The sequence below is a fragment of the Heptranchias perlo genome, chromosome 5 (genome assembly GCF_035084215.1).
Source record: "Heptranchias perlo isolate sHepPer1 chromosome 5, sHepPer1.hap1, whole genome shotgun sequence".
Classification (NCBI taxonomy): Eukaryota; Metazoa; Chordata; class Chondrichthyes; order Hexanchiformes; family Hexanchidae; genus Heptranchias; species Heptranchias perlo.
In genome coordinates, this window is record NC_090329.1 from 12,923,461 (window position 1) to 12,951,444 (window position 27,984).

The 27,984-nt window shown below is 43.9% G+C and overlaps 1 protein-coding gene and 1 long non-coding RNA gene across 2 annotated transcripts in view; one reads left to right on the forward strand and one right to left on the reverse strand.

Moving 5' to 3' along the window:
* Window positions 1-246: 246 nt before the first annotated feature.
* The window catches only part of LOC137321589 (opioid growth factor receptor-like protein 1), a 36,975-nt gene continuing 9,237 nt past the window's right edge, over window positions 247-27,984 (reverse strand). Inside the window, exons 2-7 of the mRNA XM_067984028.1 lie at window positions 16,286-16,372; window positions 13,132-13,213; window positions 9,017-9,095; window positions 8,854-8,920; window positions 7,038-7,186; window positions 247-4,975 (exon numbers count right to left, since the gene is read on the reverse strand). Of these exons, the coding sequence (XP_067840129.1) occupies window positions 4,336-4,975; window positions 7,038-7,186; window positions 8,854-8,920; window positions 9,017-9,095; window positions 13,132-13,213; window positions 16,286-16,372 (1,104 nt within the window). The 3' untranslated portion in view covers window positions 247-4,335. The remainder of the gene's footprint in view (window positions 4,976-7,037; window positions 7,187-8,853; window positions 8,921-9,016; window positions 9,096-13,131; window positions 13,214-16,285; window positions 16,373-27,984) is intronic.
* Window positions 4,212-22,957, forward strand: LOC137321590 (uncharacterized). The gene is made up of 3 exons (XR_010962862.1): window positions 4,212-5,002; window positions 5,544-5,667; window positions 17,882-22,957. It is a non-coding gene; the product is annotated as an uncharacterized lncRNA (long non-coding RNA).

Genomic DNA, 27,984 nt, shown 5'->3' on the forward strand with positions numbered 1-27,984 from the left:
TACGGAACGGAGTTTGCGGCGGGGACCAAAGACATTTCTCACCTAACTCATAGTAACCTCTCTGTCCCTTTTCAGCTGCTGACCAATCGACTGACCAACATTTTCCACTTGATTTCAGCATTCTTGATTTTCTTTTTATCTCGAGGTTCAAATATTAACTCAACTATTTCAATGTCAAGAGTACTGAATACAATGCTTTCCCACGGGATAAGATCATTATTGAGGGACACAGTGCTTTTGCTTGAGAGTTTTTATTTTCAAAAATAACAAGCGATATGTGACAAAATTACACGCTCTTGATAAATTTTGGCATTACACTGCCATAGAGTTACTGAATCACAATTATACATTGCTTGAATTTTACAAATCCAGAGGCTGGTATTTTCTGCTAGCGCACACACATGGTACAGCCTTGGTATCAAAAAGAAACCGCGCTCAAAATTCTAGAATTCAATGTAACAATTGACAAAATTGCAGACGTTCGATGGAGACGGGCTAATCTGAGAGGCGGCTCTTCTGGGACATTCCTCCATTCATCAGCATCTTCAAATGGTAAACAGCTCAGCTGTGGCTCAGTTGGTAGCACTCCTGCCTCCGGGTCAGAAGGCTGTGGGTTCAAATCCCAATCCAGAGACTTGAACGGAAAATCCAGGCCGACTTTCCAGTGCAGTACTGAGGGAGTGCTGCACAGTCGGAGGCGTCATCTTTCGGATTAGACGTTAAACAAACAGAAGCCCAGTTTGACCTCTCAGGTGGACGTAAAAGATCCCACAGCACCATTTTGAAGGAGAGCAGGGGATTTCTCCCTGGTATCCTGGCCAATATTTATCCCTCAATTGACATCATTAAAAAAGACAGATTATCTGGTCATTTATCACATTGCTGTTTGTGGGACCTTGCTGTGTGCAAATTGGCTGCTGCGTTTCCCACATTACAACAGTGACTACACTTCAAAAGTACTTAATTGGCTGTAAAGCGCTTTGGGACGTCCTGAGGTCGTGAAAGGCGCTATATAAATGCAAGTCTTTCTTTCTTATTAACAGTGCTGAAGAAATCCAACATTATGCTTCTTATTGGTGAGGGCAGAAAATCAGTGCTCAAATCAGCCTGCCCCAAATTTAGGCACATGCTCAAACCCCCCACTATAAAAACAATTAGACAGAAAGTAAATGTTGCTAAGAGATAACAGTGTGCAAGGGGAGGTGTTGTAGATCTTAATCAGAGCAGAATATATGAGTTAATAATATTGATTTACCAAAAGAACACCAAATACTGATGACTAACTGGTATTAGTTCTGGCTCAGTACTGTCCCTGCAAAATTACTCAAAACAGAGATGCTAATTGCTACAGGGATTAAAAGTCTAACAGTCACAAATTGCATCATTTTAAAGTTTATATAGCAAGTTCTGTCATTAATTCACTACTTGTTATTTTAGTAATCTGATGTAAATTGTTTCTAAAATACTGTAATTTTTCCCCTAAAATCCAATGTAAATTGATAAAAGAAAATTATGTTATATAATGAAATTTTTTTCTTGTAAAGCTTTCTGTCAGTCAACTACTGTCAATGTTATCGACTACTTAATAGCCCATTGCAATGTTAATCAAAGCCAAGTGGAATTGTGGCCAATTACATAGAATTTACAGCACAGAAACAGGCCATTCAGCCCAACTGGTTTATGCTGGAGTATATGCTCCACACGCGCCTCCTCCCACCTTACTTCATCTCACCCCATCAGCATAACCTTCTATTCTTTTCTCCCTCATGTACTTATCTAGCTTTAAATGCATCTACGCTATCCACCTCAACTATTCCCATGTGGTAGCAAGTTGACACTAGATTAAATTTGTACCAAAATACGGCTGGACCTGGGCCTCTGCCAGTGCGCACTGAATAAAAACAACACCAGGTCATGATCTGTAACCGACAGAAACTCTAATAGAGTTTGTACCAGTACAGACTGGGGTTCAAGCACGATTAGTGGCCGGTGGGGAAAAAAGCAGCACCAGGTCAGGATCTATAATGGGGCACTGAGGGAAGAAAATGATCGGACAAAAATCAGATCAGACCATGCAACTGTGCGAACTGAATAAGAAAAGGTAGCTCAGCAGATTAAGATCAAACCCTATATCAGTGTCCAGGAGCTTCTGAATTAACCATAAAAAAAAAACATACAAGGGACAGGGTCATGTGGCACTGAAGAGAAACACAACCATATTATGCCAGGCCTGTACTCTATCCTCAGGTGAATAATTTCCTCTTATAGAATGATACAGCACAGAAAGAGGCCATTCAGCCCATTGTGCCTGTGCTGGCACAATTGTAATCCAATTAGTCCCACTCCCCTGCTCTTTTCCCATAGTGATGCAAAATTTTCCCCTTCAAGTATTTATCCAATTCCCTTTTGAAAGTTATTATTGAATCTGCTGCCACCGCCATTTCAGGCAGTGCATTCCAGATAAGAACATAAGAAATAGGAGCAGGAGTAGGCCATACGGCCCCTCGGGTCTTCTCCGCCATTTAATAAGATCGTGGCTGATCTTCAACCTCAACTCCACTTTCCTGCCCGATCCCCATATCCCGTGATTCCCTTAGAGTCCAAAAATCTATCGATCTCAGTCTTGAATATACTCAATGACTCTGCATCCACAGCCCTCTGGGATAGAGAATTCTAAAGATTCACAACCCTCCAGGTGAAGAAATTTCTTCTCATCTCAGTCCTAAATGGCTGACCTCTTATCCTAAGACTATGCCCCCTAGTTCTAGACTCTCCAGCCAGGGGAAAGAGCCTCTCAGCATCTACCCTGTCAAGCCCTCTCAGAATCTTATGCGTTTCAATGAGATCACCTCTCATTCTTCTAAACTCCAGAGAATATAGGCCCAATCTTCTCAATCTATCCTCATAGATCATAACAACTCGCTGCATAAAAAAAATTCTCCTCCTATCCCTTCTGGCTCTTTTGCCGATCACCTTAAATCTGTCCCCTCCGGTTACCGACCCTTCTGCCGCTGGAAACAATTTCTCCTCATTTACGCTATCAAAACCTTTCATGATTTTGAACACCACTATTAAATCTTCCCTTAACCTTCTCTGCTCCAAGGAGAACAATCCCAGCTTCTGTCTTACCCACGAAAACTATGTTAAATGTACCATGCAGTTTATTTAAATTTCAATTCATGAATTACTAGATCGAACAGAACATGAGCTCTCGTTTGTCTTTCATTTAGGAAATGCTCGCAGAGTCGATGACAGAGAGACATGCAAAAAAAAAAACAACCCCTAGGAAATCCATAACCTGGGAGATTAAAAAGCCTCCCAATGTCACCAGCTGATTCATCTTGCATGCAACCACCTGTATCTGTACGCGACTGCAAAGTATTAAATACATTGAGGCAATCACTCCTGAGTTGCAAATATTCAACTGTTAGTGGTCTGCTCACCACACGTGGTACAAATGTAGGATCACCAACCCTCCACGATTGTCCTGGAGTCTCCAGGAATTAAAGATTAATCTCCCAGACACTGCTGCGAGCAAAAAACCCAGGAGAAAAATCATAGCGATATTTTTTCATTTGTTTTGAACATTTTCGTTTATTAGTTATAAAAATATTGGAAATGGTGGGGGAGGGGGAAAATGATGTTTGACTGGGCGCGGTGGTTGGAAGTCACCTGATGAAACCTCCGTGAATACATCCAGAGTTGACAACTCTATATATAAATCACTACCAGCAGGCCTCCTACATCCATTAAATGTCAGCCTGATTAATTCATATCAAGCATAAAAAAAACTAATAAAAACCATCAGGTTTTCTATTTATAATTTTTCATATATAGATGAGTGCATAACAGCATCAAGCATTTACACCAACAATGTCCTGTCAAAGGTCATAACTATTTATGTCTTTCACAAAAGTTCAAATTATTCGTTATTAAACTTCATGTTTTGCACCCTATTTTCAGCTCAAACGTACCTCGTTACACTTTGTATATTTAGACAGTTTTACAAAAACAGGAGAAGAGCAAACACTTACTAAAATCCGAGGAACTCCCGATACGCTATTCGCTTTGTTTAGCATTCACCCGGTCAATGTTATCCAACTGGGTCTCAAGTCATGTAAACATTCGGCCTCTTTTACACATTGTCAGAGACATTAAAAAAATACAATCAGTAGCCTGCCCATTGGCAGAGCATGGAGGAGCAAAGAGCATTCGATAAAAGGTCAGTCAGAGAGCTCAGGCTCAAGGCCTGCCTTTGAACACCAACTCCAGCAGCTGGCGGGACTGCGGCCTTGATCTACGACTGTCTTAAGTAAGAATGTCCTTGTGGAACTCTTAACTCTTCGTCTCCGTTGAGTCAATGTCCTCTACATTCTTAGCCGGGCTCTGGGAAGCTTGGGTGCCAGTGTCCTCAGATTTGGATGGCATTTTGGGCTTCGTCGCCTGATTGTCACCCTTCCCTTTGAAGCTTCTTTTATTCTTCGCCGTATCAGCTTCCGCCTCGGCACTGCCCTGATCGTCGGTTTGACCCTTCTGCTGTTTGCCAGTTCCTGGACCGGTCTCAGTAGATGAGGCCGACTCTCCCTCGACTGGAGCTACAACACTGTTTCTCGATCCATCGAGCATGGTGTTGCGTCGGCTCTTCTCTTGACTGGATGGGCTCTTCTCCGATACAGAGGACAACTTCGTAACGACATTTCTGTCTCCTGACGCCTCCTTCCTAAGGGGTCCCCAGACAAAGTTCTCGGGTGGTTTATAATGGTGCTGGGCAAAGCGCAAGAACTTCCGTCTCTCCTTCCTGGATTTTATTGTGTAGACGAAATATTCCAAAGCACTGTGCAACATGTTGGGCAGAGTCTCCTCAACTAAAGCCTCGTGCAGCAGGAACCGCACCAGATGAATTTGGAAGCTCTCAAACTTAAACTCCCCCAGACTTTTTAAAATGCGAGTGATTCTTAGATAATTGTGCTGGGACCTTAAAAAAAAGACAAAATGGAAATGAGTAAGTATCACATACCAACCAAATATGAATTGTAAGCCAGAGTATTAGAGAATCAATATTGCTTTCCGAACAATGTAATCGTTGGCTCAGTGGCAGCATTTTCACCCGAGTCAGAAGGTTGTGGGTTCAAGTCCCACTCCAGAGACTTGAGCACAAAACCTAGGCCGACGGTTGAGTGCAGTACCGAGGGAGTGCTGCACTGTCAGAGGTGTCGTCTCTCGGATGAGATGTTAAACCGAGGACCAGTCTGCCCTCTCAGATGGACTTTAAAAAGCTCTCGAAAATATTTTGAAGGGGAGCAAGGAAGTTCTCCCGGAGTCCTGGCCAATATTTATCCCTTAACAAACGTCACTGAAACAGATTATCTGGTCATCATATTGCTGTTTGTGGGACCTTGCTGTTCACAAATTGACTGCTGTGTTTTCTGCATTACAACAGTGACTACACTTTAAAAGTACTTCACTGGCTGTAAAGCTCTTTGGGACATCCTGAGGTCATGAAAGGCACTGTATAAATGCAAGTTCTTTGTTCTTTCTTTCAGTCGAGTAACCCTGAAGCCAAAGAGTCCTAAAATAATGGAGGATGCCCCAAGGAGAAACTCAGTAACACCCGAACAAACAATTGTTAATGAAACAAAAACGGAATCTGCTGGAAACACACAGCAGGTCAGTCAACATCTCTGTTCCCCAGTCACTGACTCCATCCCTCTCCCTGGCTACTCTCTGAATCATGAACTAGATCATTCGTAAACTTTGAGTCCTATTTGACCCCGAGATGAGCTTCTGACCCCCTATCCGCTCCATCATCAAGACTGCCTCCTTTCTCCTCCGTAACATCACCCATCTCCGCCTCTGCCTGAGCACATCTGCTGCTGAAACCCTCATCCATGCCTTTGTTACCTCTAGACCCGACTATTCCAATGCTCTCCTGGCCGGCCTCCCATTATCCACCCTCCATAAACTTGAGCTCATCCAAAACTCTGTTGCCCATATCCTAACTCGCACCAAGTCCTGTTCTCCCATCTTCCCTGTGCTCGCTGACCTACATTGGTTCCCGGTCCGGGAACGCCTCGATTTTAAAATTCTCATCCTTGTTTCAAATCCCTCCATGGCCTCGTTCCTCCCCATCTCTGTAACCTCCTCCAGCCCTACAACCCTTCGAGGACTCTGCGCTCCTCCAATTCTGGCCTCTTGCACATCCCCGATTTTAATTGCTCCGTCATTGGCGGCCATGCCTTCAGCTGCCTAGGCCCTAAGCTCTGGAAATCCCCATCTAAACTTCTCCCCTTCTCTCTCTTGCTCCTCCTTTAAGACGCTCCTTAAAACCTCTCTCTTTGACCAAGTTTTTGGTCACCTGTCCTAACATCTCCTTAGGTGACTCGGTGTCAAATTTTGTTTGATAATCGCTCCTGTGAAGCCCCTTGGGACGTTCTATTACATTAAAGGTGCTAAATAAATGCAAGTTGTTGTTGTTGAGAGAACAGATGAGTTAATGGTTCAGGTGTAAACCCCGTCAGTTCTGATAGTCCTTTAGCTGAGAGGGTAGAAGAGTCTGGGAGATGGACCTTTCCAGGGACCGTAGGCAAAGATAGTCTATTTTTCCTTCAGCTTAAAAGAACGTTCTCTCTGGGGAGCTAGTAGAGAGATAATATAACTGATCTATTGAGAGAAATGGGGTTCTAATGATGCCATGTACTGGATTTGAGACTTCAAACCTGACCAGTCTCAGAGGGAGGGGAGACACAACTTGAAAGAACAGTTCTTCAAGCATATTTTAGGGAGGGGGAACAATTGAAGAAGAGTTCCTTTGTCATCAGAAGATGAGGTTGTAGGGAGGTGGGCACAGCTTTCCATCTCCCTCATTTTCCACAGGAGCGTTTGACCTGCAACACGGGGGCGTTTGACCTGCAACACGGGGGCGTTTGACCTGCAACACGGGGGCGTTTGACCTGCAAAGATTCGGTTTCCATCTATTTGATATTCAGTTGTGTTTGTGCAACCTACACGGAGGAGACACCAATTCCTCAGACACTTACTCATTCAGGTGCTGAAATCGTTCTTTCCAGTTCGACGCTCGAGTCACACTCCCCGTGCTCTTGTCCTCTAGTTTCATTCCGAAAAAATCCAGCATAATTTCATACACCTGGAGATAGTTGCTTTTTGCTTTCTTAGTTTTAAGAAATTCCTATAAAAAAAGGCAGAAAAAATATTTAATATGAGAAACACTGATTTGGTTCCAAATCAGTTTTGAGTTTGAGCACATTTAATTCAGTGAGTCCTCACTTCAATCACCTCCCCCACACACATTACACCAGTCCCTGCCCCCACACACATTACACCAGTCTGTGTCTAAGAAGGACTTTGCTAACAACGCCACTCCTCAGCTGCTGACGTGACCCATCTATGGCCCGGAGCCAATGTGCAGAGTTTCTACACTGCCCACAGATTTCATAATCAGATTTAACAGTCTGGAACATAAAGGAGGAATTAGCACCTCACCTACCACTAAAATAGGTTGTATTCTGTTTCCTGGCAAATACTCTTTTATTTTAAGAAAACCCTGACAACTAAATATTTTTCCAACCTTCATTAATTCATCTTTTTAAAAAATATCTGATGCCCAAAAAATAAACATCTCTGTAGGAAGAAATGAATTGAAGCAAGAATCATAAGTGCACATGTACGAATGTATGCATACCTGTGTGCATGTGTGTATACAAGTGTACGTGTGTGTGTGTGTGTGTGTGTGTGTGTGTGTGTGTGTGTATACAAGTGTACAGGTGTGTGTGTGTGTGTGTATACAAGTGTATGTGTGTGTGTGTGTGTGTGTGTATACAAGTGTACGTGTGTGTGTGTGTGTATACAAGTGTACGTGTGTGTGTGTGTGTGTGTATACACAAGTGTACGTGTGTGTGTGTGTGTGTGTGTGTGTGTGTGTGTGTGTATACAAGTGTACGTGTGTGTGTGTGTGTGTGTGTGTGTGTATACAAGTGTACGTGTGTGTGTGTGTGTGTGTGTGTGTGTATACAAGTGTACGTGTGTGTGTGTGTGTGTGTGTGTGTATACAAGTGTACGTGTGTGTGTGTGTGTGTGTATACAAGTGTACGTGTGTGTGTGTGTGTGTATACAAGTGTACGTGTGTGTGTGTATACAAGTGTACGTGTGTGTGTGTATACAAGTGTACGTGTGTGTGTGTGTGTGTGTGTGTGTGTGTATACAAGTGTACGTGTGTGTGTGTGTGTGTGTGTATATACAAGTGTACGTGTGTGTGTATACAAGTGTACGTGTGTGTGTGTATACAAGTGTACGTGTGTGTGTGTATACAAGTGTACGTGTGTGTGTGTTTTTTAAACTCCTGCTTAAATGACAGTGCTCTGCTGATGCTTCAGTGAGACACATGGTGTGGTACCAAGCCATACAGATTGAGGACAGTAGGTTTAAATTATCTGACCCAAGGTATATACAAGGATGCTTCCCGTGGCTTTGGTATTGCTGGGGGGGGGGGGGGGGGGGGGAGGGAGGGAGGGAGGAAGAAGAGAGAGGAAGTCCCAGTCCTGATCCCAATCCCGATCCTAATCCCAATCCCACCTGCTGGAAAGTGCACTTGCTTAGATGTTGGATGAGGACAGGATCAGGCTTGGCCGTGATGCCCCCTACAGTCGAATGGCCCGCTGCCCTTACTATCTGGGCACGTCACAAAAGTGTTGGTACAATGGGCGGCTGATGCCTATCCACCTGTGCCCCCCAGCAAGAGTCAGCTGCTCAGTAGAGGAAGGGACAAAAATAAAGGGCAAGGGGGCAGGGAGAAAGAGAGACCAGACATTCAATCCAATTTAAAGCTGTCGAAATGACCTTAATCTCCTCGGTGGTCAGTTCCTCAGCGTGCCAGTTTAGCCCCGGTTCTCGCAGTGGGAACAGCCTAGTTTATCAATACAAGAAATTAGTTACAAATTGCACGCCAAGTGGAGGCAAAACTCAAACAATCAGTTGCTAGAGTCAAAAAGAAGAAGCCAACCATTGGATATAGGTGTGGTTGTGTTCCAGCTTGTCATAGTCTCCTTTCCACTTGGTGAGGATTTCATCGATGTAAACACCTGTACACAAAATATATATATAAAAACCAAACACTCGAGATATATATTAGAGGCACTAGAGAAGGTGCAAAAAAGATTTACAAGAATGATACCAGAACTGAGTGGATATAACTATCAGGAAAGACTAAATAGGCTGGGCTATTATCATCAATAGAAAAGAGAAGGCCGAGGGGTCACCTAATAGAGGTCTTTAAGATTATGAGAGGGTTTGATAGGGGAGATGTAGAGATGTTTCCACTTGTGGGACCAGAACTAGGGGTCATAAATATCAGATAGTCACTAATAAATCCAATAAAGAATTCAGGAGAAACTTCTTTACCCAGAGAGTGGTGAGAATGTGGAACTTGCTACCACGAGGAGTGGTTGAGGCGAATAGCATAGATACATTTAAGGGGAAGCTAGATAAGTACATTGGAGAGAAAGGAATAGAAGGATATGCTGATAGGGTCAGATGAAGAGGGGTGGGAGGAGGCTCGTGTGGAGCATAAACACCAACATAGACCAGTTGGGTCAAATGGCCTGTTTCTGTGCTGTAAATCCTTTGTAAAACAGGCTGAATCAGTGAATATGCAAAATATTTCAGACAAAGAAAAAATGGTTTTCATTTCAGACGAGTTAACTAAGTATTTTTGATATATATTAATGACATGGACTTGGGTATAAAGGGCATAATTACTAAGTTGGCAGATGACACAAAATTCAAAAACGTAGTAAACAATGAGGAGGATAGTAACAGACTTCAGGAGGACTCAGACAGACTGGTGAAATGGGCACACGCATGGCAGATCAAATTTAAAGCAGAGAATTGTGAAGTGATACATTTTGGTAGGAAGAATGAGCAGAGGCAATAAAAACTAAATGGTACAATTTTAAAGGGGGTGCAGGAAGAGAGAGACCTGGGGGTGCACGTACACAAATCTTTGAAGGTGGCAGGACAAGTTGAGAAGGCTGTTAAAAAAGCATACGGGATCCTGGGCTGTATAAACAGAGGCATAGAGTACAACAGCAAGGAAGTTATGCTAAACCTTTATAAAACACTGATTAGGCCTCAGCTGGAGTATTGTGTTCAATTCTGGGCACCACACTTTAAGAAGGATGGCAAGGCCTTAGAGAGGGCGCAGAAGAGATTACTAGAATGGTACAAGGATGAGGGACTTCAGTTATGTGCAGTTGTTCTCCTTAGAACAGAGAAGGTTAAGGGGAGATTTGATAGAGGTGTTCAAAATCATAAACAGTTTTGATAGAGTAAATAAGGAGAAACTGTTTCCAGTGGCAGAATTATCTCTGTTGATCAGAGAATGGTTACAGCACAGAAGGAGGCCATTCGGCCCATCGAGCCCGTGCCGGCTCTTTGTAAGAGCAATGCAGTTATAGTCCCAATCCCGCTCTTTTCCCGTCGCCCTGCAAATTTTTACTTTTCTAGTATTTATCCAATTCCTTTTTGGAAGCCACTATTTGAGTCTACTTCCACCACCCTTTCAGGCAGCGCATTCCAGATCATAATTACTCGCTGCATAAAACAGTTTCTCCTCATGTCGCCTTTGATTCTTTTGCCAATCACCTTAAATCTGTGTCCTCTGGTTCTCAACCCTTCCACCGATGGGAATAATTTTTCTTTATTTACTTTATCTAAACCCTTCATGATTTTGAACACTTCTATCAAATCTCCTCTCGACCTTCTCTGATCTAAGAAGAACAACCCCAGCTTCTATCCACGTAACTGAAGTCCCTCAACCCTGGAACCATTCTAGTGAATCTCTTCTGCACCCTCTCTAAGGCCTTCACATCCTTCCTAAAGTGTGGTGCCCAGAATTGGACACAATACTCCAGTTGTGGCTGATCCAGTGTTTTATAAAGGTTCAACATAACTTCCTTGCTTTTGTACTCTATACCTCTACTTATTAAGCCCAGGATCCTGTGCGCTTTTTTAACCGCTTTCTCAACCTGTCCTGCCATCTTCAAAGTGCTGTGCACATATATACCCCCCAGGTCTCTGTTCCTGCACCCCCTTTAGAATTGTACTATTTATTTATATTGCCTCTCCTCATTCTTCCTGCCAAAATGTATCACTTCGTACTTCTCTGCGTTAAATTTTATCTGTCATGAGTCCGCCCATTCCACCATCCTATCAATGTCCTCTTGAAGTCTATTACTATCCTCCTCACTGTTTACTACACTTCCAAGCTTTGTGTCAGCTGCAAATTTTGAAATTGTGCCCTGTACACCCATGTCCAAGTCATTAATATATATCAAAAAAAGCAGTGGTCCCAGTACCAATCCCTGGGGAACACCACTGTATATCTTCCTCCTGTCCAAAAAACAACTGTTCACCACTACTGTTTCCTGTCACTTAGCCAATTTCATATCCATGCTGCCACTGCCCCTTTTATTCCATGGGCTTCAATTTTGCTGACAATGCTATTTATCAAACTCCTTTTGAAAGTCCATATACACAACATCAACCACATTGCCCTCATCAGCCCTCTCTGTTACCTCATCAAGGAACTCAATCAAGTTAGTTAAACATGATTTGCCTTTAACAAATCCGTGCTGCCTTTCCTTTATTAATCCACACTTGTCCAAGTGACTATTAATTTTCTAAAAGCTTCCCCACTACAGAGGTTAATCTGATTGGCCTGTAGTTGCAATGTTTATCCTTACACCCTTTTTTGAACAAGGGTGTAACATTTGCAATTCTCCAGTCCTCTGGCACCACCCCCATATCTAACAAGGATTGGTAGATTATGGCCAGCACCTCTGCAATTTCCACCCTTACTTCCCTCAGCAACCTAGGATGAATCCCACCTGTACCAGGTAACTTATTTAGTTTAAGTACAGCCAACCTTTCTAGTACTCCCTCTATCAATTTTTAGCCCATCCAGTATCTCAACTACCTCCTTTTACTGTGACTTTGGCAGCATCTTCTTCCTTTGGTAAAGACAGATGCAAAGTACTCATTTAGTATTTCAGCCATGCCCTCTGCCTCCATGCACAGATCTCCTTTTTGGTCCCTAATCGGCCCCATCCCACCTCTCACTAGCCGTTTACTATTTATGTCTATAGAGGACTTTTGGATTCCCTTTTATGTTAGCTGCCGGTCTATTCTCATACTCTCTCTTTGCCCCTCTTATTTCCTTTTTCACTTCTCTTCTGTACTTTCTATATTCAGCCTGGTTCTCACTTGTATTATCAACCTGACATCTGTCATACACCCCCTTTCTCTGCTTTATCTTACTCTCTATCTCTTTCATCATCCAGGGAGCTCTGGCTTTAGTTGCCCTACCTTTCCCCCTTGTGGGAATGTACCTAGACTGTACCCGAACCATCTCCTCTTTAAAGGCCGGCCCACTGTTCAATTACAGTTTTGCCTGCCAATCTTTGATTCCAATTTACCCGGGCCAGATCCGTTCTCAAACCACTGAAATTGGCCCTCCTCCAATTAATTGTTTTTTTTTAAACTGTAGATTGCTCTTTGTTTTTCTCCATAACTAATCTAAACCTTATGATGTTATGATCACTGTTCCCTAAATGTTTCCCCACTGACACTTGCTCCACTTAACCCACCTCATTCCCCTGAACCAGATCCAGCAATGCCTCCTTCCTTGTTGGGCTTGAAACACACTGATCAAGAAAGTTCTTCTGAACACACTTCAGAAATTCCTCCCCCTCTTTGTCCTTTACGTTATTACTATTCCGGTCCATATTAGGATAGTTGAAGTCCCCCATTATCACTACTCTATGGTTCTTGAACCTCTCTGTAATTTCCCTACAAATTTGCTTCTCTATATCCTTCCCACTAGTTGGTGGCCTATAGAATACATCCAGTAATGTAATAACACCTCTGTTGTTTCTTAACTCTAACCAAATTGATTCTGTCCTTGACCCCTCAAGGACATCCTCTCTCTCCAGCACTGCAATATTCTCCTTAATCAATACAGTCACCCCACCCCCTCCTTTTTTTCCTTCCCTATCTTTCCTGAACACCTTGTATCCAGAGCCAATACGGAGCCTGCTATCTATAGACCTCTCCACTTACCATCCGGTTTAAAGGGAATCTCCTTCATGTAAAACTTGAGATTAGCATAAGTGCTGAAGAGTTTGGTTTCTCGTGATTTTGCCTGGGTATAAGTCACAAACAAGTTAAACACACACTACATTCCCGCTCCACGGCCACTACTGTCACTCGTTTCAATTGTACTTTATCCGTTACTGCTCTCTTTAAAAGCAGAAGATCTGAGTTAGAGGAGATATAATAGTGCAGACTGTCAGAGCACCAGCCCACTGCGCCAACAATGTATATTCGAACCCAGAAGCCCACACACCGAGTTTCCATTCTCAACCGTGCCTACACGAGGGGAGTTAATGAGCTAGGATCCTCTCCGGTATTTACTAGCAGTTGGATCGAGAGGCCTGTCCTCTCACCTGGAGTAGGTGACGGTCTGGGGAGAATCCTTGAAGGGGAAAGCAAATCAGAGCTTAAATCTGCTTCGTTCTTGGCTCATTCCTCAGGATTAAAAAAAAAATCAATCATTCATGGAATGTGGGGATCACTGGCAAGGCCAGCATTTATTGCCCTTGAGAAGGTGGTGGTGAGCCGCCTTCTTGAACCGCTGCAGTCCGTGTGGTGAAGGTTCTCCCACAGTGCTGTTAGGAAGGGAGTTCCAGGATTTTGACCCAGCAACGATGAAGGAACGGCGATATATTTCCAAGTCGGGATGGTGTGTGAGCTGGAGGGGAACGTGCAGGCGGTGTTTCCATGCGCCTGCTGCCCTTGTCTTTCTAGGTGGTAGAGGTCGCAGGTTTGTCAAAAAAACCTTGGCGAGTTGTTGCAGTGCATCCTGTGGATGGTACACACTGCAGCCACGGTGCGCCGGAGGTGGAGGGAGTGAATGTTTAGGGTGGTGGATGGGGTGCCAATCAAGCGGGCTGCTTTGTCCTGGATGGTGTTGAGCTTCTCGAGTGTTGGAGCTACACTCATCCAGGCAAGTGGAGAATATTCCATCACACTCCTGACTTGTGCCTTGCAGATGATGGAAAGGCTTTGGGGAGTCAGGAGGTGAGTCACTCGCCACAGAATACCCAGCCTCTGATCCAGCTCTTGATGCTGTTATATTACGTACAACACTAAACATTCCCCAGAACAAAAAGAAAACAAAAGCATTTTTCTACATTTGCACAAACCACACAATACTTCTGAAGTGTCAGCCAATCCTTGGAAGACAATATCCAGCAGAGTCAATTTTGATGTAGAGGAAACAGAAAGTAGTCAACTTACTTCATTGCTAAACTCAAACTCAAGCATTGCTTATTACTTTGGAATCATAATTACCTTCTCCCCAGACAACTCACTTCCTCCCCTTCTCTCCTGAAGGGATAGACTCATGTTGGAGTGCAGTTGGTAGGGCATCAGTTGCCCTCTGACCTCCGCCAGGTGGTCATTCTTCATATCATAAGCCTGAGCAATGAGGGCATGACACCAAAGTCTGATCATGACATACACAGACGCACAGCGCGCACACAATCTCTCTCTCCTGCTCTCTCCCCATAGCACCGTCTGTTCCTCTACTTCAAACAGTTGTCCAATTTCTCTGCCTCAACCACAACCTGTGGCAAAGCATTTCATAATTTTTTTAAAAATCTCTATTAAATCTTCTCTTGGCCTTCTCTGCTCTAGTGGAAATAGTCCTAGAATCTCAAGTTACTCCCCTTAACTGTAGTTTCCCCACCCGTGGCATCTCCACTGGACACTCTCTAAGGCTTTTGTGTCCTTTCTATGATGGGACACCCAAAACTGCACATAGTACTCAAACTGTGGCCCAACCAATGCCTTGTACAGTTAGTTTACTCTTATACTCTCTCTGCCCTTATTTATGAACCCCAAATTCCTTTGGCCTTTTTTATGGCTTTATCTCCTTGCACCGATATGGTGGTCTAGTGGCAGTGGTACTGGACTAGTACCTCAGAGGCTGTGACTTCATTCCACCATAGCAAATTGTGAAATTGAATTCAATAAACCTGGGTATTTTTCAAAATTAAACCAAAACAAAATAGCTGGACTGCCTGCCCATTTCACTAACCTGCCTATATCATCTGGAAGGATTTTACAGTCCTTGTTATTTTTCAAAAGCCCTACTTCTGTATCATCAGCAAGTTTTGAGATTGTCTCAATAGGTGATCCCTGGTCTGTGTTCAGTTACCTGGTCTCAATAGGTGATCCCTGGTCTGTGCTCAGTTACCTGGTCTCAATAGGTGATCCCTGGTCTGTGCTCAGTTACCTGGTCTCAATAGGTGATCCCTGGTCTGTGCTCAGTTACCTGGTCCAAGGAGGGGATCTACAATTAGTATCCCAGGGCTACAGAAAGGGGTAAATAAACCACAGGTCCTGTTCCCACTTGCTGTACAGCTGCACTTTATAAGTGTCACATGAGAACAGGATCAGGCTCAGTGACAATGCCTCCCACGAACAAATGGCCCACTGACACGATCGGATCACACACAAATCATAGAATCATACAGCTCTGAAGGAGGCCATTCGGCCCATCGTGCCTGTGCCGGCTCTTAAAAAGAGCTATCAATTAGTCCCACTCCTCTGCTCTTTCCCCATAACCCTGTAAATTTTTCTTTTTTTAAGTGTTTATCCAATTCCCTATTGGAAGTTATTACTGAATCTGCTTCCACCACCCTTTCAGGCTATGCGTTCCAGATCGTAACAACTCTCTGAGGAAAAACATTTCTCCTCATCTCCCCCATGGCTTTTTTGCCAAGTACCTTGAATCTTTGACCTCTGGTTACCGACCCTCCTGCCAGTGGAAGTAGTTTCTCCTTATGTACTTTATCAAAACCCCTCAAAATTTTGAACACCTCTATTAAATCTCCACCCTAACCTTCTCTGCTCTAAGGAGAACAATCCCAGCTTCTCCAGTCTCTCCACATAACTGATGTCCCTCATCCCTGGTACCATTCTGGCAAATCTCCTCGTCGCCCTCTCCAAGGCCTTGATGTTCTTCCTAAAGTGTGGAGCCCAGAACAAAGAACGGCCATTTGTTCCCAGAGCGTGTCACCACAGTTAGGAGAGGTGGGGAGGGAAAGCTGAAGGACAGAATTAGTTTACAGTAATGATATTAGCATCGTACACACTGTGGGCGCAGTGTAAGTGAGTGTATGCTGGGAGCTGCAGGGTGGACTCTTACTGGGTAGCCATGGCGGTACATGTACAGGTCTCTGGCAGCAAAGAAACTTCTCTTTGGCTTGAATGAAGTTTCGGTTTGATCATCGTTCTGTAAAAGATCAGATTAACCAGAATTAACCCAAAAGCAAACTGCAGTCACTGCACTCAACTCCACACAAGGCAGGGTGGCATTAATCACAGGAACACACTGAACCGCAGAACACGCGCAAGGGCAAATTGTTCAGAAATGCTGATTGCTACGACTCCGTTTCACCAGACCAACTCTGTTACACAGGCACAACATTTCTCACTGCTGCTCACTGCACTGTTACCCAGGCACTGCTCGCTGCACAAGCACTGCTACACAAGGTCGCTGGGTCAAAATCCTGGAACTCCCTTCCTAACAGCACTGTGGGAGAACCTTCACCACACGGACTGCAGCGGTTCAAGGCGGCAGCTCACCACCACCTTCTCAAGGGCAATTAGGGATGGGCAATAAATGCCGGCCTCGCCAGCGACGCCCACATCCCATGAACGAATAAAAAAAAAGCATTGCCCCCTGCACTTCTGGAAATTCATGTGTGCAGACTGAAAATGAAAATACTGGTCAGTTAATATCTTGGCATTCTATGAAGTGAAGACAATTAACTGGAAATATTGCTACAAAGAAGCATTAGGAAGAGGAAACGTCATTAAACGTCCTTTTCAGTTGACTACCACCCCATTTAACCACCGTACCCCTCAATTCCATTTCCATCCAGCATCACCTCCAACTGTCTTCTGACCCCATTCACCAATATCCATCCCTGGTAATTTACTCTGTGGTTCTATGAAATGGTTCTGCCTGAATTTCATTCTTCCTCCTAATTGCCTCATTTGGACCTTGAACGCCCTGTTATTTGAACCCATCACCGTATTGGCTGTGCCCTGTACTGACCAGACCATCGATCTGTAACTGTGCGAATTACCAGAGACAGCACTGTCTTAGGGGAGAGGGGGAAAGAGCAAGAAAGAGCACGAGAGTGAGGACGAGAGCACATCTCACACATACACAAGTACGACGGGCACATCAATTTCTGTGCTACATCAGAATGAGCGCCAAGGGAACAATATCAGAATTGCAACTATCGACTAATCCCATTCCTCTGTATCCTTTTCTATTAGTTCTTTCCAAACACTAATCCAATTCCCTTTTAAATTATGTTATTGTTTCTGCCTCAATAACCATTTGTGCTAAAACATCCCATGTTCTTATATGAAACTGTATCTCCCAGCTTCCCCCTTCATTCTTCGAATCCGAATCCTGAGTCTGGGTGAGTTCATGACATTTGTTCTTTTTTAAAAAGACATATTTGGAGCTCGGATTCTGTTCCGAACCCCTCGGTCTTTATTCCTGTGGTTTATTGGGACACCCGAACCTCCTCCAACATTTCCCTCACACCATTAGTTTTTTTTTAAAAAGTGTACAAAAGTTCGGCTGGTAAACCAAAATGATCTCAGAACTGGAATTTCCCACAATTTGGAGCTTCATCATTCATGAATCAAACTTTTTAAACAATGAAGCAGAAATCCCTTCCTTACATAACCCTGTCTAACCCATTTGCTTTTTCTCCCCAAGGGACTTGCACTGGTCAGCACTCTGCCCTCACTCCTATCAAAGCTGCAATGAACATAACTGTAATGGATACCAGAACCCCCTCGTGGAAGGTTTGAACAAATACCTGTCTTATTTATAAATTAAAGGACGACAAATAGAAAATAGGAAATGCAGGAAGAACTTTTCTTTTACTAAAAGGGCGGTATGTATGTGGAACAGATTACCGGCACAGATGGTGGAACAAGAAACCGTAATGGATTTCGAGAAGGAACTAGACAGATTCTTGTCAAGACGACCACTTCTGAGTCCCTGGCAGCAGCCTAGTGCCCCTCGATTTTCCGCTCCCTCCCACCAGCCATCGCGTCATTCCCACCAGCTTCAGGCGGGCGTCTGATCTGGAAAATTAAAATGAGGCTCGGGAGTTAAATTGGCCCGAGTTCCCCGCTTGGGGTCCCCACACCCCAGTCGCACTCGTGCCCTGACTATTCCGTTTGCCACTGAAGTGCAGGTGGTGGGGCGGGGGGGGTGACGGGCTGGGTTGGGAGTTGATGTAAGCAGCAATCCATAGAGTAAGGTTTTACTGTGAGGATCAGTCAATCTTGATTAGCTTTACAGCTCATTGTCACAGTGTAATGTGCTGGATTAGCTCAGCGGTTTGACATGAAGTTTACAAAATTTACACATGACAGCACAGCAGAGACTTAAAATGCAGGGCTTGTACCCAACGCGAGACACTTGACAGGTCTGAATCCCCAGCTTACTTGGCATAAATTGCAGTGAGCACAATTTCCAACCTCCTCTGTTGGCTTGGTACTTTGCGATTGTAAAAAAAAAAAGGAGCTTTTGCAGAATGGCACGGACTTTACTTCCGATTTGTTCCATCTTATTTGGTGTTGTGAACGATCACATCGCTGAGGAGAACTTGTGCGGATCAAAGCATCCCCTCCTTGAACATGTCCGCCAACTCCAGCATCACCGGATCAAGAAGCCGGTAAACATCTGTTCATTTAAAATCTCCCCCCCGCCCCTCCTCTGTCATGTTGGGTGCATCAAGCTGCTGCGTTGTGGAGCACCTTCCATTTTGGACGTCCATCGCCAGCCTCAGGTCAGCAGTAGGATGTGTCAATGCAAAGGGAAGCTCCCTCTACATTACCCAAACTCAGAAGATCATTCCTTACCTCACCAGAGTGACATCTTGCTTCATTTCCTACACCAGCTGTGGCCGAAGTGAGATTTCCAATTAGGGGGCAGTTCTGTGTTGTGGGGCCATGCCCACTAAGAAGTGGATTGAGACTGCTCCCCTTAGAAGCTCACTTTACATAGGGCCCCAACAGCCAACAGTCACTGTTTAAACTCCAACGTAACAACATTACATATTACATTACATAGAATTCACACACAAAAACAGGCCATTCAGCCCAACAGGTCTATCCCGGCGTTATGCTCCACACAAGCCTCCTCCAACCCCTCTTCATCTAACTCTATCAGCATATCCTTCTATTCTTTTCTCCCTCATGTGTTTATCTAGTTTCCCCTTAAATGCATCTATGCTAATCACCTCAACTACTCATTACGGCAGAGATTTCCACATTCTAACCAATCGCTGAGTAAAGAAGTTTCTCCCGAATTCCCTATGGATTTATCAGTGACTATTTTATATTTATGGCCTCCCCCACAAGTGGAAACATTTTCTCTACATCTACCCTATCAAACCCTTTCATAATCTTAAAGGCCTCTATCAGGTCACCCCTCAGCCTTCTCTTTTCTAGAGAAAAGAGCCCCAGCCTGTCCAGTCTTCCCTGATAGGTATTACCTCTCAGTTCTGATATTATCCCTACAAGTCCTTTTTGCACCACCTCCATTGCCTCTATATCCTTTTTATAATATGGAGACCAGAACTGTGCACAGTACTCAAAGTGGGGTCTAACCAAGGTTCCACACAAGTCCAACACAACCTCTCCGCTTTTCAACTCTATCCCTCTAGAAATGAAGCCCAGTGCTTTGTTTGCTTTTTTTTTTATGGCCTTATTAACCTGCATCGCTACCTTTAGTGATTTGTGTATCTTTACTCCTAAGCTGAAGAGTTTACTTTAGCTTTAGCTACTGGTTCTAGCCTGTGCCTCCATAGCATCCTCCCTGTCTTCGAGAATGATACCACATTGGACCTTGGTTTAGAATGCAACTGCCAAACTCACTTATTGAACAGTAAATGACCAAGCGAATAAATGGGAGAAACACAACATATACTTTCACAATAGTTCTTAAACTTTGCTAACTCCTTGCATAATAGAAAATAAATAGTTCCATGCTAAACTAATTGTAATCCAGACTTCTTATAGAATAATTATTTTCAGATTAAACTACTAGAGCGGTCTCCTTATCTCATATTTTGGAAATGTCAGATGGACAGAGAAAACTCTTGATCTCCTGAGGTGGGGGTCGGAGATATATTTTCCAGAGTTTTTTTTTCCCTTATTGGCCCTGGGGTCTTTCTGCCTCTCCCGGGAGGTTACATGGATGCGGAGGTGGGGGCGGGTAGGAAGGGTCCAGTTGTGATGCTCCGGCCATCATGAGCATGGGGCAGCCTTTCCTGCTTGTTATTTTCGTATGTTTCATAAAACTCGTTGATTTGAAAAGTGCAGGTCAGAAAATACCCCTGGAACAGTTACTAGGTATTGTTGAATTTAAATAATTGAAAAGGAGCTGCCAATCAGGCGCGCATCTAAAAATCTTCCTGTCTACAAAATCCTTATTACCTTTTTGAGACACTTTTGTGTCAACTTTATATCCCCATTATTAATTCTTATGTCCACATTAATCATGGGCATATTTAAACTGATGATATACTCTCCCGACAGTGGTGCTGCTGTAGTGTCTCCGATTTGCATCTCCCAGTCCTCAATCTGTACCACAGGGAAACCCCTTTGCTGCAACTAACTCTACTCTGCTTCCCAAGCTGCGACACGTTTTGCAATTTAACTCTAAATAATAATATAAAATCAAAGTATAGTAAATGAAGAGATGGACAGAACGAATTATTTTAAAATATGGACGGAATGACATCTGTGCGCCCTGGTCCAATTGTCCTTGCCCTCGAACCTAGCTTCATCTGAAGGCTACACTTGGTCTTAACTCCCACGTGCAACACCACGGGAGATCAGCAAACGACAGTATGTTTGTTTTTGAATTACGTGGCCAGCTCCTTCCTTAAGCAAACTGCCTAGAAATAATGGGGTGGTCCTGGTAACATCGCATCAGATTAGGCCAGGACATGGTTTCTATAAGCGCCGTGGGTTTTTAGCTCCTTATTTAACGTGACTGAACTTAAGGAACAAAACACAGGAACAGGAGTTGGCCATTCAGCCCCTCGAGCCTGTTCCCCCATTCAATTAGATCATGGCTGATCTGTACCTTAACTCCATCTACCCGCCTCGATTCCACAATCCTTAACCTATATCAAGTTAAAACTTAAGACAAAAATGCTTCATTACTGTCTCACCTTTTTATTAAATTGAAAAGACAGATGCGAAGAAACAAACTGTGTTTGTGCTACAAGGCTAAAACACAGCTGAAGGGTTTTGACAGCAACAAAGTAATGCATAACCATCAAAATCCTGACCTTATGTTACAGCCCAAATGTACCCAAGACATTCCTTGTAAAATATTTTAACATAAGAGACTTGAGTGCAGACATTAAAAAAAGTCACTACTGCAAGGCCTTAAACATTCCTTGTAAAGGCTCCCAGTTTTGAGCTCAAGACTCCCAACAACCTGGCTCCTCAGCTGGCTGAGCAGTCGAGGCTTCACACTGCCGAGAGTAGGAACTGGAGTGTACACCACAATGACACAAGAACACCAACTGCTTGTGTCACAAATAAACAAACAGTCACGTTACAAAAAAAACACGAGCACACGGCTACAATGAATTGAAACATAATCCGAATAACAGAAGAGGCCAAGTAGAACTGAGATTTTTTTTTTTTAAACACAGCGAGTTGTTATGATCTGGAATGCACTGCCTGACAGGGTGGTGAAAGCAGATTCAATAGTAACTTTCAAAAGGGAATTGGATAAATACTTGAAGGGGATAAATGTGCAGGGCTATGGGGAAAGGGCAGGGGAATGGGACTAATTGGATAGCTCTTTCAAAGAGCCAGCACAGGCACGATGGGCCAAATGGCCTCCTTCTGTGCTGTATCATTCTACGGTTCTAATGGTCTGTCCCAGTCCAAGGCCTGGTTAAATCATGCCATTGACAGTTCGGTTGTGAGTGGGGACTGGGTTTTAAAAGCACGCCCCTGCTGTTTCAATTCGGAAGGTAACAGGTAACAGGTTGCACAGCATGTGCAGTATGAGTCTAAAAGTACGGTCAATTACTGCCTCTTATAATACTATAAAAGTGAGATATGTATATTTAAAAATGTTCAGATATGTAAAAAAGAGATCCAAGTAACCAACTTCTACCAAAATGGCTTTTTATACTTCACACAATGAGAGAAAAAAAATACAAAAGTTTCTTACAAGATCTACATTTTTGTTACTATCAAATTACTTTGTTGCTATCAAAACTCTTCCGTTATGTTTTTCCTCTCTATTTTACTTCCTATTTGTTGCTGCAGCTGGCAAGGTTAGTGATCCATTACTGCCTACAATCTTTGTTCTTCTTTGTAATGCATGCTTCTAGATACAAAAACAAGGGCTCATGTTGCCTTTTAATGGCCTAACCTACTTGCATTGTCACCTTTAATTATCTATGTAGCTGCACACCAAAGTCCCTCTGTTTCTATATTTCACTTAACATCTTACGATTTGGTGTTAGGCATCGCTCAGCGGTAGCACTCTCGTCTGAGTCAGAAGGTCACGAGTTCAAGCTCCAATCCAGAGACCAGAGCACATAATCTAGGCTGACACTCCCAGTGCCGTACTGAGGGAGCACTGCATGGTCGGAGGTGCCGTCTTTCGGGTGAGACATTACACCGAGGCCCTGTCTGCACTCTCAGGTGAATGTAAAAGATCCCAAGGCACTATTTGAAGAGCAGGGGAGTTCTCCTCACTGTTCAGTTTATCCTTCAACCAACATCATTAAAACCGATTATCTGGTCATTTATCTCATTGTTGTTTGTGGGAGCTTGCTGTGTGTAAATTGGCTGCTGAATTTACCTACATTACACAATGACTAGACTTCAGAAATACTTCATTGGCTGTGAAGTATTTTGGGATGTCCTGAGGTTGTGAAAAGTGCAATATAAAGGCAAGCTCTTCCTTTCTTTCCCTTTACCCACTCACCATATGTTTTGTCCTCACCAATGAGGCAAGCAATGAAGATGATTCTGGTTATCAGGAATTTAAGATAGGAGGGAAGGTTAAGGAAGTTGAACTACTTTTCTTTGGAGAAGAGGAGATTTCAAAGTGCCCTAATCGAACTCTTCAAGCTCATGAAAGGAATTGACTAAATTCATCTAGGCAAATTGCAAAGGATCACAATATCGTTCTGCATAAATTAAAAATTAGAAAGTTGGGACCAAGGACGGAAGTTGGATAGAACATTTGCACTGAGTTTGGAAAGATTAACAAGGAAACAGGTACTGAAGTGGACTAAGGGACAATTAGATGTATTTCTGGAGAGAGAGATTCAGGGACACGGTTAGGAGGCAGGTAAGTGAGAGTGACCTATCAAAAGGGGTCAAGCTGGTTGGGGCTAATGGCCTTTTCTGTTCCTAAAAAATTGTATCTTCCAATTTCAGAAGTACTTCATTGGCTGTAAAATGCTTTGGATCATCCTGAGGTCATGAAAAGCACTATATAAATGCAAGTTAGTTCCTTCTTTCTAATTTGAGTCTGTATCTTCTGCTTCTATCTCATAACTTGCTGTATCAGACCACCTCTCTTGGTTCAGATACACAACTGGATCACCTCACCAGAAGGAGGGCAAATTACAAGCAAATAAAACACAATGCAGAGGGTACGGCTGAGGTACTAAATGAGTACTTCACATCTGTCTTGACGAAAGAAGAGGATGCTGCCAATGTCACAGTAAAAGAGAAGGTAGCAGAGAAATTGGATAGGATAAAAATAGATAAAGAGGAGATACTTAAAAGTTTGGGTGCATTCAAAGTAGAAAAGTCACCTAGTCCAGATGGGATGCACCCCAGGTCACTGAGGGAAGGAAGGGTGGAAATTGCAGAGGCTCTGGCCACAATCTTCCAATCATCCTTGGATAGGGGGGTGGTGCCAGAGGACTGGAGAACTGAAAATGTTCAAAAAAGGGGAGGGGAATAAACCCAGTAGCTACAAGCCAGTCATCCTAACATCAGTGATGGGGAAACATAAGAAACAGGAGCAGTAGACCACCATATGGACCCTCGAACCTGCTCCACCCCCACTTAATAAGATCATGGCTGATCTTCTACCTCAACTCCACTTTCCTGCCCTATCCCGTGATTCCCTTAGAGTCCAAAAATCTATCAATCTCAGAATGAATATACTCAACGACTGAACATCCACAGCCCTCTGGGATAGAGAATTCTAAAGATTCACCACCCTCCAGGTGAAGAAATTCCTCCTCCTCTCAGTCCTAAATGGCTGACCTCTCATCCTGAGACTATGGCCCCTAGTTCTAGACTCTCCAGCCAGGGGAAACAGCCTCTCAGCATCTACCCTGTCAAGCCTTCTCAGAATTTTATACGTTTCAATGAGATCACCTCTCATTCTTCTAAACTCCAGAGAACATAGGCCCATTCTACTCAATCTCTCCTCATAGGACAACCCGCTCATCCCAGAAATCAATCTAGTGAATTTTCATTGCACCCCCTCTAAGGTAAGTATATCCTGCTTTAAGTAAGGAGACCAAAACTGTACGCAGTACTCCAGGTGTGGTCTCACCAAAGCCCTGTACAATTGTAGCAAGCCTTCCTTACTCTTGTACTCCAATGTGATTTAGACAAGTTGGGTGAGTGGGCAAGAACATGGCAGATGCAGTATAACATGGATAAATGTGAGATTATCCACTTTGGTTGTAAAAACAGAAAGACAGATTATTATCTGAATGGTGATAGATTGGGAAAAGGGGAGGTGCAATGAGACCTGGGTGTCCTTCTACACCAGTCGCTGAAAGTGAGCATTTAGGTGCAGCAAGCAGTTAGGAAGGCGAATGGTATGTTGGTGTTCTTTGCAAGAGGATTTGAGTACAGGAACAGGGATGCCTTACTGCAGTTATACAGGGCCTTGGTGAGACCACATCTAGAGTATTGCGTGCAGTTTTGGTCTCCTTATCTGAGGAAGGATGTCCTTGCCATGGAGGGAGTGCAACGAAGGTTTACCAGACTGATTCCTGGGATGGCAGGACTGACGTATGAGGAGAGATTGGGTCGACTAGGCCTATATTCACTAGAGCTTAGAAGAATGAGAGGTGATCTCATCGAAACATATAAAATTCTAACAGGACTAGACAGACTAGGTGCAGGAAGGTTGTTCCCGATGGATGGGGAGTCCAGAACCAGGGGTCACAGTCTCAGGATACGGGGTATGCCATTTAGAACCGAGATGAGGAGAAATTTCTTCACTCAGAGGGTGGTGAACCTGTGGAATTCTCTGCCACAGAAGGTAGTGAAGGCCAAGTCATTAAATATATTCAAGGAGAGAGATATATTTCTCAATGCTAAAGGGATCAAGGGATATGGGGAAAAAGCGGGAACAGGGTACTGAGTTAGACGATCAGCCATGACCATTTTGAATGGCGGAGCAGGCCCGAAGGGCCGAATGGCCTCCTCTTGCTCCTATTTTCTATGATTCTATGATTCTATAACCCCCTTGTAATAAAGGCCAACATACCATTTGGTTTCCTCATTGCTTGCTGTACCTGCATGTTAACTTTCTCTGTTTCATTGACAAGGACGCCAAATTCCTCTGAACACCAACATTTAATAGTTTCTCATCATTTAAAAAAAATTCTGTTTTTCTATTCTTTCTACCAAAGTGAATAACCTCACATTTCCCCGCATTATACTCCATCTGTCACCGTCTTGCCCACTCACCTAACCTGTGTATATCCCTTAGCAGACTCTTTGGGGGAAAAAAAATTGGATACGGGCCATTTTTGGGCGCGGGTAGCGTGATGCGCTATTACCCCGCGCAGGCAGGACGCGAGTTTCGGCCAACCCGATGACTAACCTGCAATCAGCCTTCCTTTCCGGGCCTTGCACGTGGAATCAATGCAATTCGCACTTTCCACCAGCAGGGGGAGCCCAATCTCTTAAAGGGAGGATGTTTCTTAGAAATCTCTTAAAGGTAGCTGGGACCTGTTATTTGCTGAAAATAACAGTCTACTGTCTGCACGCATTCTGAACGGAGATCAGGCATCACACACATAAAACACAGATGCAGGTCCCATCCCTATGTTTACACACTGATGAGTTTTGTTAAAACATTGAATAAAGGTTGCGCACTACTAAATCCCACATCCTCCAATCTGCACTCCAGACCTCACCAATCTGCCGGTCTGAGTTGGTACCAGGCCTGCGAGAGTGCGTGCACCAAGGTTCATTGCTGATGCAGTAGAGACCTTGGCGCGAGTGGTGGACAGAAGGAGGGACATCCTTTTTCCGCAAAGGGGGGATTGGGGCAAGAGGCCCTCCAGACATACATCCAAAAGACAGTGGGAGGCAGCGGGGGATGAAGTCAATGCCAGGTTCACAGCATCATGAACATGGATGCAGTGCTGGAAGAAGTTCAATGCTTTGACATGAGTGGTCAAGGTGAGTGAGGTCAACGGTCAGGTGGCGTCTCCGACCAACTGCTCCATGCACTACACCCCCCATCACCCACGTACCAATAAACTCTTTCCATCAGTACTCAACTCTTCCAAACAGATGCTTCCTCCTGCCCTTACACATTTCCACTGTTTCAAGCCACCCACCCACAATGGCAGCTATTCAACCATGACAGGCACATCACCCAAACACACGTCCCGCTTTCTTGCAGGAGAAGGTGGCGCATATCAGGAGGCAGCAAGTGACAGTGGCATTTAGCCTCTCGAGCCTGTTCCACCATTCAATGAGATCATGGTGGACCTGTGACCTAACTCTGTATACCCGCCTTAGCCCCATAAACCTTAATACCCTTGGTTCACAGAAATCTATCAGTCTGCAGAAGAGCATTCCAAACGTTTCCCACCCTTTGCATTTCCTAACTTCACTCCTGCATGCCCTAGCTCTAAATGTTAGGCTATGTCCCCGCGTCCTGGTGTTCAAGTCTAGAGACCTCCAAAAACAGTTACAAATGTCTCGGCAGCCAGAAGCAATAATCCAGCCACTAACCTGTAAATCCTGCATGGTCCCTTTAAATAGCGCTGGTGGTGGGTCCTCCAGGCATTCTAAGATACATTCAGATGGTTAGGGTTAAGACTGCGTTGAGTTGAGCGTTAGACACCATTTTGGGACTTATCATTTTAAATCAGCATTGCACACTGATTGTATCCATTTTCTCCCTACTTTACATGATTCCAGTGTTCGTTATCTGCGCCTACACTAACTCCTAAACCAAGATGGCATCTGGCGCACGTCACACTGGAAACGTGCGTGCGCATCCAAGACGCCATTTTGGATGTCAGAGAAGCCATGTAGCACCAAAACAACGGGCGCTACACGGCCCAATTTAGCGCTCTTTGTGTCCTCACAGCTTACTTTCCCACCTAGCTTTGTATCGTCAGCAAACTTGGATACATTACACTCGGTCCCTTCATCTAAGTCATCAATATAGATTGTAAATAACTGAGGCCCAAGCACTGATCCTTGCGGCACCCCACTAGTTACAGCCTGCCAACCTGAAAATGACCCGTTTATCCCCAATCTCTGTTTTCTGTCCATTAACGAATCCTCAATCCATGCTAATATATTACCTCCAACCCAATGAGCCCTTATCTTGTGTAACAACCTTTTGTGTGGCACTTTATCGAATGCCTTTTGAAAATCTAAATATGTGACATCCATTGGTTCCCCTTTATCGACTCTGCTAGTTACGTCCTCAAAAAACTCTTATAAATTTGTCAAACACAATTTCCCCTTCATAAAACCATAATGTGATTGTCATATTGTGATTGTCTAAGTGCCCCATTACCACTGCCTTAA